The sequence below is a fragment of the Chiloscyllium punctatum genome, chromosome 44 (assembly GCF_047496795.1).
Source record: "Chiloscyllium punctatum isolate Juve2018m chromosome 44, sChiPun1.3, whole genome shotgun sequence".
Lineage (NCBI taxonomy): Eukaryota > Metazoa > Chordata > Chondrichthyes > Orectolobiformes > Hemiscylliidae > Chiloscyllium > Chiloscyllium punctatum.
Window position 1 is genome coordinate 6,960,176 of NC_092782.1, and position 13,271 is coordinate 6,973,446.

The following is a 13,271-nucleotide window of genomic DNA, read 5'->3' on the forward strand; positions in this document are numbered from 1 at the left end:
ATTCTAAGTTCTAACCATTCACTATGTAATGACGGTTTTTTTTTTCTGCATAGCATCACTGGTGCTTTTATCATTTATCTTTTGGTTTATTCATTCATGGGATGTGAGGGCATCGCTGTCTGGCCAGCATTTATTGCCTGTACCTAGTTACCCGAGAGAAGGTGGGAGTGAGCTGCCTTCTTGAGATGCTGCAATCCACCTGCCCTGGATTGACCCACAATGCCTTACAGAGGGAATTTCAGGATTTTGACCCAGTGACAGTGAAGGAATGGCAATTTATTTCCAAGTCAGAATGGTGAGTGGCTTGTAGGCAACTTTCAAGTGGTGGTGTTCTCATGTATCTGCTGTCTTTGTCCTTCTAGATAGATGTGAACATGCATTTCGAAAGTGCTGTCTAAAGATCTTTGGTGAATTTTTGCAGTGCATCTTGTAGATATACATAGTGCTGCAACTGAGCAACGGTGACAGAAGGAATGGATGCTTGCAAATGTGGTGCCAATCAAGAGGACTGCTTTGTCCTGGATGGTGTCAAATTTCTGAAGTGCAGTTGGTGCTACATTTATCCAGGCAAGTGGGGAGTATTCCCTCACACTCCTGACTTGTGCCTTGTAGATGACAACAGGCCTTTTGGAGTCAGGCCTCCCGCAGTATTCCTAGCCTTTGACCTGCTCTTGTAGCTGCTGTGTTTACATGATGAGTCCAGTTGAGTTTCTGGTCAATAGTAGCCTTAACTCAGGGCTCTCTGTTTCTTGATCCCGTTCCTCTTTATCAAAATTTCTATACCAGACTCCTCAACTTTGTACATCGCAATCAAATGTTCTCTTAATCTTCTATTCTTGAAGGAAAACAGCCCCATCTTCTCCAGTCTATTGAATTGAATTGAATTGAATTTGTTGTCATGTGTATCAAGGCACAGTGAAAAGCATTGTCTTGTGAGCAATACAGCCAGATCACAGAGTTAGGTAACATAGATAGATAATGAGCATTGTGATTCATGACGGGAGTGTGTGGTTGCAATATTGAACATAGAACAAAAAACATAGAACATTACAGCGCAGTACAGGCCCTTCGGCCCTTGATGTTGAGCCGACCTGTCATACCAATCTGAAGCCCACCTAACCTACGCTATTCCATGTACGTCCATATGCTTGTCCAATGACGACTTAAATGTTCTTAAAGTTGGCGAATCTACTAACGTTGCAGGCAAAGCATTCCATACCCTTATTACTCTCTGAAGTTAGTGATGGTGTGAGCTTAGAGTGTTGAGTTTGGAGTGTTCATATTTTGAGGTGCAGGCACTGATAGCAAGGCATTAGTTGCCAATCCCTAATTGCCCTTGGAATGAATGGATCGTCCTTCAACTCCTATTTTTGAGGGCAATTAAGACTCAATCACATGATTCTGGGTCTGCCATCACATTGAATCAGATAGTTTTTACAACAATCAGTCACAGTGACTCTGAATTAGTAGATCCAGTGACATTAAGACTTTGCCACCTTCTCCCCAACACGAAAAGATCAGAAGTGATGCATAGCAGGATAAGTTGCTGAAAGAATTAAGGAAGAAGGCACACAGCCACTCTGGGTGTCCAGGAAACACTCTCCTACCTGAAGCTGGAGTGTGAAGTTAAATGGCAATGTTGGGAACAATAAGAGTATTGATCAGAGCGTGTTAAGGTTAATGACAATGCTATGGCTATTAATAGTGTGAAGTTGATGGGAATATGAGATTAGTGAGAGCACGAGATTAATTGCAAGTGATGCTAGAGTGTAGAACCTTGTGGCAGCATGATTCCCAGTTTAATGCATATTGTTTCACCATCTTGATCAAAGCATTTCATTTCACAATGTGTGAAGTAGTTTGGTGAGATAGCCGAGCATCTAATCATCAAAGAAGAATCTACCCAAGAAACTAGTGATAAATAAGCATATGCGTTGAATCGTAGAGCCCCTATAGTGCAGATTGAGGCCATTTGATTCTACTGTTTGTACCACCGCGCCAAGGCATATCCTGCCCAGACTCACACCCACAATCTTGCATTTGCTACGACTAACCGACCCGGACTACACATGCCTGGACAGTTTAGCATGGTGGGTCTATCCTAACCTGCACATCTTTGGATTGTGGGAGGAAACCGGAGCAGTCGGAGGAAACCCACGCAGACACGGGGAGAATGTGCAAACTCCACACAGTCAGTCGCCTGAGGAAGCAATCGAACACAGGTACTTGGTGTTGTCAAGCAGCAGTGTTGACCACTGAGTCACAATGCCAGCCCTTCAATTTGACCTCAATAAAATCATATCCACCAAAGTGCAGTGCACCCAAGGATGATAAAGAGTTTCGGGTAGTGTGAAGTGTCTCTTACCTGTGACAGTAGGACACAATCTGTTTGTGCAGTTAATCTGCCTGTTGTCTAAGCACGTGCAGAACTGGCAAGGTCGGTCATGTGGTATCCATGTATCCAAATGCTGAAAAAGAAAGGACAGTTACTAAAACCCCTGCCTTGTCCCAAATTGTTACATTGTATTTTTGAAGGGATTGCTATACTGTCAGCAGCATCTGTCACATCATTTTACTTTGATTTAGTTATTTTTTTCATGCTCTTGGTCCTTTACATTCAAATTGATTTCAAATGAATATAATTGGAACACTGCATGCAATTCTGGTCTCCCTACTATAGGAAGGATGTTGTGAAACTTGAAAGATGTACAAGGATTTTACCAGGGTTGAAGGGAGATGCTGAATAGGCAAGGGCTATTTTTCCCTGGAGCGTCGGGGGCTGAGGGGTGACCTTATAAAGGTTTGTAAAATGATGAGGAGAATGGATAAGGTAAGCAGACAAGGTTTTTTTTTCCCTAGGGTGAGGGAGTCCAGAACTAGAGGGCATTGGTTTAAGGTGAGAGGGGAAGGATTTAAAAGTAACCTAAGGGACAGTGTTTTCATGTAGAGGTTGGTGCGCTTATGGAATGAGCTGCCAAGAGGAAGTGGTGGAGGCTGGTACAATTATAACATTTAAAAGGCACCTGGATGGGTATATGAATAGGGAGGGTTTAGTGGGATATTGGCCAAATGCTGGCAAATGGAACTAGATTAATTTAGAATATCTGGTCGGCATGGATGAGTTAGACTGAAGGGTCTGTTTCAGTGCTGTACATCTCTATGAGTTTTTAAGAAATCTTGTAATAGAAGTGATTTGGCCCATTGAGTTGGTTCTTTTTAACAGTGCAATGTCCTCAGGATCACTTTCTCTTCCCCTCTCTGAAGGTCTGTTGTTAATTGCTGATTATTCTCCAGACAGATTTGTACATAATTTAACTTTATTTTTGTTTGTCTTGTCTAACATAGCATATATTATGAGGCCTAACTAATTATATGGCATCTGTTCTTTTTTTTTACTTTTAAAGTAGATTGAGGTGCTGCAATGTGTATTGGCACTTCCTCTTCTCCTGGTGCCTCAGTCTCTTCAGAGGCATTGAAAAATTACAATATAATGAACATCTCTCTGTCTGTCTGTCTGTCTCTCTCTCTCTCTCTCTACCCTTTCTACTCTCTCCATGGTTGTTGCCAAGGATTCACGGAGAACTGTGATCAGACTTCACACAATACCAAAATATCGAATCACTTTCATATTTGAGAACTAGATATTTTAAAGACTGAGTGCACCAGAAGCAGGACTTCTAAGTGAGCATCATTTTATTAGAGAAGAGTGTGCATCAAAGCTTCTGAAAATGTCATGTTTTACATTAGATAAACTTCAGATCTGACTTGGGATGATTTGCAATGTGATACTGTGGTCTCACGATGCATCAGTACACAGAATTGTATTGTGTTTTTAAAAGGGACTTTAATCTTGACCTTTTGAAGATTTCTGGCATATTAATTACAAAATGAGCCATTACTTTTTTTCCTGACTAATCTCTTCATATCCCTTTATTAGGTTCAACATTGCTTATAGGACATTTTAATGATGGGACTGCATCCCTAAATTTTACTCTCTAGCAAATTGGTGCTATTGAATTTGATTAAATCATTAAAGAATTCATAGCTAACATTGATTTAATAATGATAAAAGAGCATTAACTTGAATATTTGTTGATCAACTTGTTCAGACACATCCTAACATTCCTCCAAGACAAGACAGGAGGGGCTTGAACCTGATCTTTTGGCACACTGCTAAGAACACAGGTTTACTAATGGCCAAATTTAGGTTAAAATTGCCCACTAATAATTGTTCCTCCTTTGCTATTGTCTGAACTGCTGAGATTTTTTAAAATTCTTTTATATCAAATTTTCAGAATCAAGCCTATTACAGTTTTGCATACTTAAAAGGAGCAGGTTTGAAGTCTTTCAGTCTTACTACTTGACTTTAAATACCTGACGAGGAATTTGCTGATCATCAATACATTGACTGCAGACATCAGCTGTGACACATTTTCCTTCCAACAGCACTTTCCCTTCTGGACAGAAGCAGCCTTCAGTCGGAGAATCTAGGCAATATGTTGTGTTCTTTGTCGCAAGGTTATCGCAATGCTGGATGCAATTTGTCCCACAAGATTCGTAAACGAAGGAATCGGGGCACTGGATAGCTAAAGGCAAGGAATAACAATTTAGGCAGGAAGCCAATGCAAATTGTAAAACTGTGTTCAAACTGTCAAAGAACCATGGGAAATGTCCTTTCAGTGGTTAAAGGTTTAATACAGCTCTCTTCTGTATTTCCTTCCACTTATGCTAAGTGACCTGAATTGTGGTATGCATTTGTTAAGTTCAATATACACATCTACAATCAAATTTTACTGTCAATAACAAAACAGCAACAATTTAATTAAGTAGTAAATAGCCGTTTGCATGCATTTATGTTGACACATGCAAATACATTCTGTTCAACATGATGGGTCAAGCCTCAATGCTGCAGATCACTCCAAGTAGCTGGGCCGTCCTGTGGCCATCATTTGTCCTTCATGGAGAAATGTGCAAAGAAAACCACCTTTGACCACAATTCCATCAGGAAGTGGTCAGCATGTAGCGTCCTCAGGGTAAACGAGAGGGTAGATCCAGTTGGGGTGCTCTCTGAGCAGACAGTCAAAGTAATTTGGACGAATACCTCATCACCAGTACTTTCCAACAAGCACCAAGAATCCCTACAGTGTGGAAACTGGCTATTTGGCCCAACAAGCCCAAGAGGGCAGCATGGTGTCTCAGTGGTTAGCACTAATGTCTCACAGCACCAAGGACCCAGGTTTGATTCCAACCTTGGGTGACTGCCTGTGTGGAGTTTGCACGTTCTCCCTGTGTCTGCATAGGTTTCCTCTGGGTGCCCCAGTTTCCTCCCACAGTCCAAAGATATGCAGGTTAGGTGAGTTGGCTATGCTAAATTGCCCATAGTGTTCAGGGATATGTAGGTTAGGTGCATTAGTCAGGGGAAATGTAAGGGAATGGGTCTGAGTGGGATGTTCTTCAAAGCATCCGTGTGGACACGTTGGACCAAATGGCCATTTCCACACAGTAGGGATTCTATGAAGTCTACACCGGCCCTCTGAAGAGTATCCCAAACAGACTCATCCCCCTACCCTATCACTTTACATTTACCCCCGACTAATGCACCTAACCTACACATTCCTTAACACTATGGACAATTAGCATGGGCAGTTCATCTGATCTGCACGTCTTTGGATTGTGTGAGGAAACTGGAACACCCGGGGGAAACCCACACAGACACGGAAAGATTGTGCAAACTCCACACAAACAATTGCCCGAGCTGGAATCAAACCCGGGTCTCTGGCGCTGTTAGGCAGCAGTGCTAACCACTGAGCCACTATGACACTCAAGCGATCACTTGGCTGGTGGTGAGAACAGCACTGTCCGTCACATCCTTCTTACATGACCAGTCTCTGTGTACCACCTCACACTGCCCTGGAAGCAGCTGCTGGGGAGGGAGAAAGAGACAGTAACACATCTTCTGCTGGAATGTGCTTTTGGAAAGAAGATCTGGAAAGCGATGCAGTGGTTTCTATTGAAGTTCATTCTGAGCACCTCTGTGATGCAGGATTCTGTGTTCTACGGGCTGTTTCCTGGGGTGCACGCTGAGACAAGTATCAAATGCATTTCAAGAGCCATCAACCTCAGTGAAAGACACTATTTGGTCTGCCCAAAACCTATAAGCCCTTCAGTGTAAAAAATTGACCTTGACCGAGCGTTGCAGACTAGCATATTCTGAGGTCCAGGATTACATGCTGAGGGATGCACTGAAACTTGGGGGAAACTGCAATCAAGTCACAGTGGGAAAAGGTCTAAGGTCTTTCTACCAAAGTACAGTGGGGGTCCGCTCAGTTATCAGACCTTCTCAGTGCCTCAACTGAATGTAAATATAGCTCAGCATAAGTAAGAAGTGCCTTGGGATTTTTGGAACTGCAGGGAATGTCAAATTTCAATGTTTGTTTGTTCTTCTGTACAGGCTATACAGAACAGCTTCAGCAACTATGTACGTATATACAGATGTCTCTGTGAATAATTATATTTTTGCAATAAAAGAGCTCATCAGCCAATCCCAGTGAGCTGAGGGATGATATCTCTACTTATGGAAGTTTTAGAATTTGGGGTAAAGTTTAGATTAGATTCCCTACAGTGTGGAAACAGGTCCTTTGGCCCAACAAGTCCACAATAACCCTGCAAAAAGTAACCCACCCAGACCCACTCCCCTCTGACTAACACTATGGGCAATTTAGCATGGCCAATTCACCTAGCCTGGCACATCTTTGGACTGTGGGAGGAAACCGATGCAGACACAGGGAGAACATGCAAACTCCACACAGACAGTTGCCCAAGGCTGGAATTGAACCCGGGTCCCTAGTGCTATGAGGCTGCAGTGCTAACCATGCCACCCCACCCCACAAGTTCGGTGCTTCATTCAGCTTGGTCCTTCCTAATTACATGCAAAATATTTCTGCGAGCGAATGAGAATCAATCAGTTGCTTTGTGCATTTTTGCGAACCTGACTGACGGATTGATAATGCATAATTCGTACTGGTTTGGAGGCTTCAGACTGTCAATATTTGATGTGCTACACCTTAGTGTTCTTCACACCCTTTTCAGGAGTTAGCCCTGTGTACTAACTATCTGCAGTTCAGTAGCCAGCACTAACACTAAAACTAATGTAACAGTTTCAGGATTGTAGCTATCTTCAGTTTTGAACTGCATAAGACAGATGATGAGGCACATTCTTGAACAGAACTCTAAGAGGAATAGTGAGAGACACTGACAGAGAGAGGCTTCTCAACAGGGAAATGGAGAGAGGAAAACCAACTAAAGGTCTGCTGTACTCTACCAATGACCACAACCTGCAGTGCTGTGAAACAACAGAAGTTTAAATCCTCTAAGACCTTTCCTGCTCAGTCTACTGGTGGAAGCAAACTCTAACAATTCATTTAACCTGGCCATCATAGCTGCTGAATTCTGACTTCAATTTTCCAATCCCTTCACCTTGGAAAAATAAACATGCAATCGGCAACACTAATCGACTGTGATCTACTTTCATCTTTCTATCATTTTTCTGTACATTCTTATAACCTTGGGGAATCTCCTAACTGGTGTAGCCTTCATTTACCATTGCAGCGTTTGGTATCACTCAAATATCTTCCACCAGGATGACCACTGAGGATTACATTTTGTCCGGTTCCTCCCTCCACTTTTACTATCATGTGATCCTGCCAGGAATTGAGAACCCCCAATGGCATTGCTCTCTGGATCAAAGGAACACTCAAGCCTTGCACCACAGCAACGTGGCAATCCACAGAAAGGACCACCGCTCTATGGATATAGAAAAAGTGGCACAAACACCTGGCCTGAATCTCAACATTTATAACTGATTATTCTGGTTTCTCCACCTAAGGAAAGAGTTTGCCTCCAGCTATCTATGGAATCATCTTAATACTTCACTCACACATTTAACAGTTCAGTTTATGAGAAATAAGTCAAAATAAAATGTGTGTTGAGGTAACTTATTCCTATCACTGCATGTTAATTATCCAAAAAAACACTTGCAAGATCAATACAAAAAAAAGTCCACTTACAGCAAAAATCATTTGACCTCCAGTTAACACAGATGCCCATAAGATTGCATCGGAAGTTATATGCTGAAATGGAGTCACATATATCATTCTTGTTACAGGCTTCCTGTTCGCATTGTCTGAGATATGGTTGCACATCGACTACTTTCCTGCATTCATCAAATATTGCAGAATGCAAAATGCTACACTCATTTCCAGTTAATTTACAATCCGGGGATGTGTCGAGCACTTGTTCAAAGCAACCCTGTGACGATTCTTTCAGAGTCCAATCCTTTATAAATGTGAGACTGTTATTAGCAACAGAATGATCCTGGAGTTCAAAATCATTGAGTGGATTGTTGTCACATTTACCTTGAAGCAAACAAATAAAAAAAGTCACTAATTAGAATGTTAACCAAACAGTTAAGTATCACATTTCACATGACAATGCAACCCAAAGAGCATTACAGGCAACTTATCAGACAACATTCGATACATATTGAGATACTAAGATAGTTGACCAAAGGTTAGAGGTAGATTTTAAAAGTGCTTTTTAAGGTACAGAGAGAGGTAGAGACTTTAGAGAAGGAATTGCAGACCTTGAGGCCTGGGGTGGAACAACGAAAATCAGGGTCATGACTCCATATCCTCTTTACTTTCCTCATTAACTGAACAAAATTTCAAAGTTATTCAAATCCAACATATTATTCAGCACTGTTCAATAAGATCATTTCAGTGGTGGATCAAAATCAGAAGCACAGCCATGTAAACTTGTGGCATACTGGCTTAGTACATAGCACTATTGCCTTACAATAGCAGGGACCTGGGTTCAATTCCAGCCTAGGGCAAATGCCTTTGTGGAGTTTACACATTCTCCCTGCGTCTGTCTGGGCTTCCTCTCAAAGATATGCAGGTTAGGTGGATTGGCCTTGCTAACTTGCCCATATTGTGGATTGTCTGTGGGGATTAGGTGGGATGCTTAGCAGAGGACTAGAAGGGTTAAATAGTCACTTCCTACACTGTTGGGATTATGTTTATTTATTTAAGTCTACTGCACTCTACAATTCACCCTGGGATCTCAGCATATGTGATGAACTTCTGATTTCAGGATTGATTGCTCTCATTCAGTTCATGCAAGAGTCTTTCCCAGGGGAAGAATGGGCTGGTTTCAGATAGATCCTGTCAACTAGTCTACAAATGGCACTCAATTTTGGTACAATAAGGGTAGGTGGTGATATTCAGTGGTAATTTAATAAGTTCTCTCAAGTTAGAATATAAATGAGGATAGAAATGTTAGTTAACTTGAAAACAGAACATCGAAACGTAAGAAAATAAGGACAAGAAAACTTCATCCAATTGAATAGACTGTATAACCTTGTGAACACATGCATTAATGCTGTAATGATTAGATTACTTACAGTGTGGAAACAGGCCCTTCGGCCCAACAAGTCCACACCGCCCCGCCGAAGCGCAACCCACCCATACCCCTACATCTACCCCTTACCTAACACTATGGGCAATTTAGCATGGCCAATTCACCTGACCTGCACATCTTTGGACTGTGGGAGGAAACCGGAGCACCCGGAGGAAACCCACGCAGACAGGGAGAATGTGCAAACTCCACACAGTCAGTCGCCTGAGGTGGGAATTGAACCCAGGTCTCTGGCGCTGTGAGGCAGCAGTGCTAACCACTGTGCCACCGTGCCGCCCAAATTTATAATTATAAATTATAAATGTGAGACTGTTATTAGCAACAGAATGATCCTGGAGTTCAAAATTTATAATTTATAATTTATAATCTGGGTGAAGTAGAAGTAACAAGATAAAACTCTAAGAAGTATGCTCCTGACAGTCTGATATCACTAGAGTGGTGTTGGAAAAGCACAGCCAGTCAAGCAAAATCCGAGGAGCAGGAAAATCGACGTTTCAGGCAAAAGCCCGAAACGTCGATTTTCCTGCTCCTCGTACGCTGCCTGACCAGCTGTGCTTTTCCAGCACCACTCTATTCTAAACTCTGATTTCCAGCATCTGAAGCCCTCACTTTTGCCTAGTCTAATATGACTCCATACTTAGTCTGCTTCTAGGCCCAGCATTTTGTACAGCTAAAGGGGGGTCTCCATCTCAGTGAAAGTGGCATTGAAAGCTGAATCTGGAAGTACCACCTCTGAATCCAGTACCCACAATTTCACAGGGGCAAACAGGGGGATGTTGTTCATGGAAGCAACTGCACATGTTAATAGGGCAGTTGTCTTTAGTTAGATACGGGTTTTGCTATAGAGGTACCCAAAACATAACTTGTACATTTTACATCTACTGGAGAATATCTAAATTTACCAAGAATTCTTTAGAAAAATAAGTATCCTTTCAGTTATGGTCCCAGGATATGTTTGGGAGTGGTCAAATGCCCCTTAGGAAAGGTGGGATTCCCTCTACAAAACTTGTAATTGTTAAAATTAAATGTGAATGCTTACAAAATATGAACAAACTGATTGGAGTTGTCAGAGGAAACTATCAAACTGTTGAGGCATTTAACTCTCCTATCTCTTAAATATTTGAACAAGCTGCAGTGCTTTTTTAAATTCACTTGCCTGTTGATACAAACTTGAGGGCTATCATGCTGCATGATTGATTTCATAACCTATTCATATCACAGTGGAGTGCCGATCAGTGTGAAGTTTGAGAAAAAAGGTTTTAAGAGTTTATTAAGTCCAGAATTTGGGATGGAAATGCAAATGCTTGCTTTTGTAAAGGATTCAAGGTAATTAAATGTAGTTCATGGGTGTTTTTATAAATGAGATTTGAAATGAATTCTTCAATAGACTCAACTTTATTTTCATCTCGGTCCTGAGGCAATGATGGATACTGGGCAATTTGCCACGGAGAGTGTAAGGGGCAGAGTCTTAAGTAGGTGCTCATAAGTTGACATGTTTAAGTACTGAATTAGCATAAGGACTATAAAAAGGACAATAGGGATAGGGTAGAGGGGCATGGGGCTGAGGTGCCAATGGGCATGATAGGTGAGAAGCATAGATTGACATGGATAATTCATGGGGAGTGAATAGAGGATGGAATGAGGGAGGGAAGACTAGTTTTCCTTTTTTGTTTAAATCTAAGTTTGGTGAAGTGCAGGAGAAATAGACCAACTTCCTGATGAAGGGCTTTTGCCTGAAATGTCGATTTTCTGCTCCTCGGATGCTGCCTGAACTGCTGTGCTCTTCCAGCACCACTAATCCAGAATCTGGTTTCCAGCATCTGCAGTCATTGTTTTTACCAACTTGTTGTCCAGCCCATCTGCACTCCCCAGTGGTTGACTTGAACCCTTTCCAAGGGAGATTCCCAGTTCCTGAAATGAAAATCCAACTTTCTGGGACACTGCCTCACTGATTCGGGTTTGCAAAACTGGGAATCGTAGCAACTCTGCGTTCCTGACCCATAGGCCAACATTCAGGCTATCCTCCCAAAAGTCTGTTGTGTACCTGTTATAGGTCTGCTTTGTACTCCTACAACTTCCAGTCTACTGGAGCGATATCTTTAAATCAAAGATCACCCCATATTTCGATACCTTGGAATTCAGGCTTTCTTGCGAAAATATAACATTATATTGATTAACAAAATCTACAAAGGCCTTGGCAGAACATTGTTTATCCCACAATTCTTCACCACTCACCACAAAGCCCAGATACTCTGGAGAGGAACAGTGTTGGAGAAACCCAAAGAATGAAAAGGTTGCTAAATGGACTATAGACAAGGGCTATTCCCAAATCTGGAATATTTGCTACAAAGCCGTTGGACCCATGGTCAATGACATCCATATTCACGACAGTTAAAGGCAGAGAGACAAACTTTCCATTGACTGAAACCTAGTGGAAAGAAAGAGTACAGAATTGATTAAAATTCTGATGTACAAGAAATGCAAGATCACATCCTGAATTTGGTAATTATTAACTGAGCAGAGTAACACTTTCCTCAATAGTTAAAAAATACATATATATAAAGCACCTTTTCACAACTTTCAACCCTCCAAAAAATGTGGCATAGTTATGCTCTGTTAGTCACATCAGAAAGACTTGAATACACTTACTGTCATATCATCATTTAGCAGGGTTGCAATGTTGTATTGCTTTATTTCAATTGCTTTAAGGCAGTTTTCTTCGGTGTTTGAGTGACAGGGACTCTTATGAATGATGATTTTTGTTTCTTGATCAACAACTTGGAGCAACAAGTAAGAGCAGTTCCCGGTCAAGGAGAACTCACGTCCATCAAAAGTAGCAAACTGTGTTTTTGCAGTCACTGTGCATACACCTGTTAATAAAAGAAGGAAAGAGATGTAATTTATGTCAGATTGTACTTACACCACAGAAATAGATCATTTGACCAACTGGTTTATACCAGTGCTTATGTTCCTCGCAAGTCTCTACTTTAGCTGATTCTATCAATATATCCGTTCGACTACATTTGCTTATGCAGTGTCTCTTGAAAAACATCTATGTTATTCATCTTAACCACATCATATGGTAGTGAGTTTCCGGGTAAGGAATTGGTCCTAAATCATTTTTAGATTAATTAGTCACTTCCTTATATCGATTGCTGTTATTACTGGATTGCTCCAGAAGGGGAAATATTTTCTCTCAGTCCACCCTAGCAAATTCCACCACAGTTTTAAGGAACATGATGTATCTGAGGAAAGACTGTCAGATCATTTGTGATACAGTTTAACAGCAACTTTAACTTTTCAACAAATGCTATTCTCTTTTTCATCATTTTAGGACAGGTTATTGCTCTAAGTATCAAGATAGTAGGTTCATGACCTGCAAAGGAATGAGCGTCCAATTCATGTCAATGTTGTATTGTTACAGATGATTTCCTACTGTGCCTTTCATATCTTCAGTGCATCCTAATGTGTTTCATGACAAATTAATTTTTTTTAATGCTGGTAATAACATCAACCAGTTTGTTGACATCAATGTTTGAGGGGTCACAGAGAACACAAGCTTACAACATCCTCATTGACAAGAAAGGCCAAATCATTTTAGTTGATCTACTCAGAAAGATCCTGTTGTCTTCCAAATTCAGTCAGAAGTCACACAACACCAGGTTATAGTCCAACAGATTTATTTGAAATCACAAGCTTTTGGAGTACTGCTCCTTTGTCACGTCGTCACTTCACCTGATAAAGGAGCAACGGTCTGAAAGTTTGTGGTTTCAAAGAAACCTGGTGGACAATAACAT

General features: G+C 41.3%; 1 protein-coding gene across 1 annotated transcript in view; it reads right to left on the bottom strand.

Annotated features, from left to right (window-relative positions):
- Positions 1-13,271, bottom strand: part of vwf (von Willebrand factor) — a 122,188-nt gene that overhangs the window by 35,300 nt on the left and 73,617 nt on the right. Inside the window, exons 35-39 of the mRNA XM_072562153.1 lie at positions 12,124-12,344; positions 11,710-11,902; positions 8,067-8,414; positions 4,375-4,586; positions 2,366-2,468 (exon numbers count right to left, since the gene is read on the bottom strand). Coding sequence (XP_072418254.1) covers positions 2,366-2,468; positions 4,375-4,586; positions 8,067-8,414; positions 11,710-11,902; positions 12,124-12,344 — 1,077 coding nt within the window. The remainder of the gene's footprint in view (positions 1-2,365; positions 2,469-4,374; positions 4,587-8,066; positions 8,415-11,709; positions 11,903-12,123; positions 12,345-13,271) is intronic.